This window comes from Leucoraja erinacea, chromosome 38 (genome assembly GCF_028641065.1).
Source record: "Leucoraja erinacea ecotype New England chromosome 38, Leri_hhj_1, whole genome shotgun sequence".
Taxonomy (NCBI): Eukaryota; Metazoa; Chordata; class Chondrichthyes; order Rajiformes; family Rajidae; genus Leucoraja; species Leucoraja erinaceus.
In genome coordinates this window covers 8142896-8149108 of record NC_073414.1, presented here as the reverse complement: position 1 = coordinate 8149108, position 6213 = coordinate 8142896, and the positions used below count along the sequence as shown (strand labels likewise).

The following is a 6213-nucleotide window of genomic DNA, read 5'->3' as shown; positions in this document are numbered from 1 at the left end:
TGAACCTTCTCTGCACTCCCTCTATGGCAATAATGTCCTTCCTCAGATTTGGAGACCAAAACTGTACGCAATACTCCAGGTAAATCCTCTTGAAAGCTTCCAGAGAACCTGCCTCCACCGCCCCCTGTGGCAGAGAATTCCACAGACTCACAACTCTCTGTGAGATAAAGTGTTTCCTCGCATCCGTTCTAAATGGCTTACTCCTTATTCTTAAACTGTGTGTGGCCCCTGGTTCTGGACTCCCCCAACATCGGGAACATGTTTCCTGCCTCTAGCATGTCCAAACCCTTAACAATCTTCTATGTTTCGGGTCGAGACCCTTCTTCAGTCCTAGTGTGCAGGGAGTGGATGAGTAATTGGGATGACATGGAGCTAGTGTGAACAGGTGATCGATGGTCAGCATGGAATCAATGGGCCGAAGGGCCTGTTTCCATGCTGTATCTGTGGCTCCCTTTTAACAGCAAATTCACTTGTGTCCATTTCCAGCTGTTGCAATGATAAAACCTACCTCCGGGCGGCGATGTCGAGGCGTATTGGTTGCAATGCGCTCAGCAGCACCACCCGCAGGCCGTATCGGTTCCTGCAGCTGCCCTGCATGACAAACTGACCAGGAATTCATCTTAATGAAAATAAATGCAAATTAGCAGCCAAAATAATAGGTCACATAATTGCCAGGTGAAGTGTTTGCTGGAAAATGTGACCTCTTGATTTTTTTTATCTTGACAAATAGTTTTTACCCAGTGTAGGAGAATCAAGACGGAAGAAGGGTCTCGTCCCGAAACGTTGCCTATTTCCTTCGCTCCATAGATGCTGCCTCACCCGCTGAGTTTCTCCAGCACTTTTGTCTACCATCAAGAACTAGTGGACAGTAGAAAGATTTAATAGGAACCTGAGGGGTAACTTTGTGGTGGGTGCATAGAATGAGCTGCCAGAGGAGGTAGTTGAGGCAGGGACTGTAACAAGTCCCCTTGGAAGGCATTTGGACAGGTACATGGATTCAGATTCAGATTCAGATTCAGATTCAATTTTAATTGTCATTGTCAGTGTATAGTACAGAGACAACAAAATGCATTTAGCATTTAGATAGGAAAGGCTTAGAGATCGGCATGGTGTAGTAGCGGTAGAGTTGCTGCCTTACAGTGTCAGAGACCCCAGTTCGATCCTGTCCACGGGTGCGGTCTGTACTAATCAAGACTCTATCCATCTCTGCCTTAAAAATCTCCGTTGACTTGGCCATGAATGGCAATGAATTCCACAGATTCACCACCCTCTGACTAAAGAAATTCATCCTCATCTTCCTGGTAGAACGCCCTTTAATTCTGAGGCTGTGACCTCTGGTCCTAGACTCTCCCACTAGTGGAAACATCCTCTCCACATCCACTCTATCCAGGCCTTTCACTGTTCCGTAGGCCTCAATGAGGTCCCCCCTCAGGCTTCTAAACTCCAGCGAGTATAGGCCCAGTGCCGACAAACCCTCATCATATGTTAACCCACTCATTCTTGTAAACCTCCTCTGGATCCTCTCCAGAGCCAGCACATCCTTCCTCAGATATGGGGCCCAAAACTGCTCACAATACTCCAAAGCGGCCTGACCAGCGCCTTATAGAGCTCAGCATTGCATCCCTGTTTTTGGGCATCGGGGAGGGATGGGAATAGAAACATAGACATAGAAAATAGGTGCAAGAGTAGGCCATTCGGCCCTTCGAGCCTGCACCGCCATTCAATATGATCATGGCTGATCATCCAACTCAGTATCCCGTACCTGCCTTCTCTCCATACCCCCTGATCACTTTAGCCACAAGAGCCACATCTAACTCCCTCTCAAATATAGCCAATGAAATGGCCTCAACTACCTTCTGTAGCAGAGAATTCCACAGATTCACCACTCTCTGTGTAAAAAATGATTTTCTCATCTCGGTCCTAAAAGATTTCCCCCTTATCCTTAAACTGTGTGACCCCTTGTTCTGGACTTCCCCAACATCGGGAATAATCTTCCTGCATCTAGCCTGTCCAACCCCTTAAGAATTTTGTAAGTTTCTATAAGATCCCCCCTCAATCTTCTAAATTCTAGCGAGGACAAGCCGAGTCTATCCAGTCTTTCTTCATATGAAAGTCCTGACATCCCAGGAATCAGTCTGGTGAACCTTCTCTGTACTCCCTCTATGGCAAGAATGTCTTTCCTCAGATTAGGAGACCAAAACTGTACACAATACTCCAGGTGTGGTCTCACCAAGACCCTGTACAACTGCAGTAGAACCTCCCTGCTCTTATACTCAAATCCTTTAGCTATGAAAGCTAACATACCATTCGCAATGCAAGGGTTACTTGAAGTTAGAGAAATCAATATGCTTTATGGCAAAAGCAGTCTTGTTTAACTGGATAGCACACAAACAATGCTGTTACTGTATCTTGGTGCATGTGACAGCAATAAACTAATTCCTTTAGTGACATAGATGCTGATACCATGTTTATTGAGAATTAGTCAGGTCCATTTAATCACACGTTGTCCTTGACTTTTGGACACAATTCACAATTTACTACCTTCAGTCTCTGCCACTTCCGCTTCTGACTTGCTGACAGTTAAGCAGCTGAAAAATCCACTGCACTAGATGAGAGGTAAAGAGAGACAGGGCGTGGAACCAGGGCCCTTCTGCCCATCGAGTCCGTACTGACCGATAGTTAACCGATCATTTACACCTATCCTGCACCAATCCCAATTGATACTTTCACCAACGTCACGGCGGCACGCTGGCGCAGCGGGTGTAGCTGCTGCCTCACAGCGCCAGAGAGACCCCGGGTTCAATCGTGACCACGGCTGCTGTCTGTACGGAGTTTGCACGTTCTCCATGTGACCCGCGTGGGTTTTCTCCGGGTGCTCTGGTTTCCTCCCACACTCCAAATTCGTGCAGGTTTGTAGGTTAATTGGCTTCGGGTAAAAAATGTAAATTGTCCCTAGTGTGTGTGTGTGTGTGTGTGTAGGATGGTGCTAGTGGGGGGGGGTGATTGGGGTGGGGTGGGTGGGGTGGGGGGGGTGGGGGGGTGTGGGGGTGGGGGGGGGGGGGGTGGCGTTGGGTGGGGAACCAGGGTCGAAACTTTGAGGCAGGGTGGGGTGGGGTCTGGGCCAGGCAGGCGGGGGGGGGGTGCGGGGGTGGGCTTGAGGGGTCCGTTGGCAAGCCCATAGTTGCAGCGAGCTGTTCCCTTCCCTCATCTCACTGGAGGAAGCGGATGCTCATCTTGTGTTCCAGGTTGACCTTCTCAAGACTCTGCAACAGAGGGAGAAATCACTGAGTTTGGCCACCCTTCACTGCAGGAGACTTTAGAGAGACAATAGACAATAGACAATAGGTGCAGGAGTAGGCCATTCGGCCCTTCGAGCCAGCACCACCATTCAATGTGATCATGGCTGATCATCCCCAATCAGTACCCCGTTCCTGCCTTCTCCCCATATCCCCTGACTCCGCTATCTTTAAGAGCCCTATCTAGCTCTCTCTTGAAAGTATCCAGAGAACCGTCCTCCACCGTCCTCTGAGGCAGAGAATTCCACACTCACCACTCTCTGTGAGAAAAAGTGTTTCCTCCGTTCTAAATGGCTTGCCCCTTATTCTTAAACTGTGTGTGGCCCCTGGTTCTGGACTCCCCCAACATCGGGAACATGTTTCCTGCCTCTAGCGTGTCCAAACCCTTAACAATCTTATATGTTTCAATGAGATACCCTCTCATCCTTCTGAACTCCAGAGTGTACAAGCCCAACCACTCCATTCTCTCAGCATATGACAGTCCCGCCATCCCGGGAATTAACCTTGTAAACCTACGCTGCACTCCCTCAATAGCAAGAATGTCCTTCCTCAAATTAGGGGACCAAAACTGCACACAAGAAAGTACAAACTCCATGCAGACAGCAGCTGTAGTCAGGATCGAACCTGCGTCACTGGCGCTGTGAGGTGGCCATTCCACCACTGTGGGATAACTGAGGGCCGGTTCTACTGAGGCCAATTGACCTACAAACTTACACGTCTCTGGAATGTGGGAGGAAACCGGTATCAACAGTGCGGTACAGTTCCTAAAGAACTCCATCGCGACATTCACTGGGGCGACTGCTCTTGTGCTCCCAAACCCAGGCCCCGAGCTCCCAGGGAGGAGCGGGAGAGACGGAAGTCCATCCCAGTGGAGGGACGTGGATTAACCTACAATCCTGCATGTCTGTGGAATGTGGGAGGAATCCGAGGCTCTCGGAGAAACCCGCGCCATGCTCTTCCCAATGACCCCGGCCATGCTCGCTCCGCCCCCCGACAAGGTGCCATCCCTGGAGCTCAGCTGTGGGCCTGGACTCACACCCAGACTTGGGAGGGGGAGATGGGGAGATGGGGAGATGGGGAGAGGAGAGATGGGGAGATGGGGAGATGGGGAGATGGAGAGATGGGGAGATGGGGAGATGGGGAGATGGGGAGATGGGAGATGGGGAGATGGGGAGATGGGGATGGAGAGATGGGAGATGGGGAGATGGGGGAGATGGGGAGATGGGGAGATGGGGAGATGGGGAGATGGGGAGATGGGGAGATGGGGAGATGGGGAGATGGAGAGAGATGGGGAGATGGGGAGAAGGGGGAGAGGGGAGATGGGGAGATGGGGAGATGGGGAGATGGGGAGATGGGGAGATGGGGAGATGGGGGGAGATGGGGAGATGGGGAGATGGGGAGATGGGGAGATGGGGAGATGGGGAGATGGGGAGATGGGGAGATGGGGAGATGGGGAGATGGGGAGATGGGGAGATGGAGGGAGATGGGGAGATGGGGAGATGGAGGGATGGAGAGATGGGGAGATGGGGAGAGGGATGGGAGAGATGGGGAGATGGGAGATGGGGAGATGGGGAGATGGGGAGATGGGGAGATGGGAGATGGGGGATGGGGGGGAGATGGGGGGGAGATGGGGAGATGGGGGGGGAGATGGGGAGATGGGGAGGGAGGGGGAGATGGAGAGATGATGGGAGAGGGGAGATGGGAGATGGGAGATGGAGAGATGGGGAGATGGGGAGATGGGAGATGGGGAGATGGGGAGATGGGGAGATGGGGATGGGGAGATGGGGAGATGGAGAGATGGAGATGGGGAGATGGGGAGATGGGGAGATGGAGAGATGGGGAGATGGGGAGATGGAGAGAGATGGGGAGAGATGGGAGATGGGGAGATGGGGAGATGGGGAGATGGGGAGATGGGGAGAGGGGGAGAGGGGGAGATGGGGAGATGGGGATGGGGAGATGGGGAGATGGGGAGAGGGGAGATGGGGAGATGGGGAGATGGGGAGATGGGGAGATGGGGAGATGGGGAGATGGGGAGATGGGGAGATGGGGAGATGGGGAGATGGGAGATGGGGAGATGGGGAGAGGGAGAGATGGGGAGATGGAGATGGGGAGATGGGGAGATGGGGAGATGGGGAGATGGGGAGATGGGGAGATGGGGAGATGGGGAGATGGGGAGATGGGGAGATGAGATGGGGAGATGGGGAGATGGGGGAGATGGGGAGATGGGGAGATGGGGAGATGGGGAGATGGGGGAGATGAGAGATGGGGGAGATGGGGAGATGGGGAGATGGGGAGATGGAGATGGGGAGAGATGATGGGGAGATGGGGAGATGGGGAGATGGGGAGAGATGGGGAGATGGGGAGATGGGGATGGGGAGATGGGGAGATGGGGAGATGGGGAGATGGGGGAGATGGGGAGAGATGGGGAGATGGGGAGATGGGGAGATGGAGAGAGATGGGGGAGATGGGATGGCCTCTGAGATCGGGGATGAGGGGAGATGTCTTCATGGGGAGCTTGGGGAGATGGGGAGATGGGGAGAGGGAGAGAGACCATTTACCTGGGGAGGGATGGGAGACTGGGGAGAGGGCCTGGAGATGGGCGTAATGGGGAGATGGGAGATGGGGTCATGGGGAGATGAGGAGAACGTGCGGCGAGATGGGGGCAGGTGGGAGATGGGATGGGGAGAGGGGTGACGTGGGGATTTGGGAGAGATGGGGAGATGGGGCAGATGGAGAGGGGATGGGGAAGATGGGGAGATGAGGGAGATGGGGCTGATGGGGAGATGGGGAGATGGGGGAGATGGGGAGAGGGAGAGCAGCATGGGGAGATGGGAGATGGAGAGATGGGGAGATGGGGAGATGGAGAGATGGGGAGATGGTGAGATGGGGAGATGGAGAGATGGGGAGATGGGGAGAC

At 53.4% G+C, this 6213-nt stretch overlaps 1 protein-coding gene across 1 annotated transcript in view; it reads right to left on the bottom strand.

Moving 5' to 3' along the window:
• Positions 1–3161: 3161 nt before the first annotated feature.
• The window catches only part of chp2 (calcineurin-like EF-hand protein 2), a 15633-nt gene continuing 12581 nt past the window's right edge, over positions 3162–6213 (bottom strand). The window contains exon 7 of the mRNA XM_055663787.1: positions 3162–3263. Coding sequence (XP_055519762.1) covers positions 3210–3263 — 54 coding nt within the window. The 3' untranslated portion in view covers positions 3162–3209. The remainder of the gene's footprint in view (positions 3264–6213) is intronic.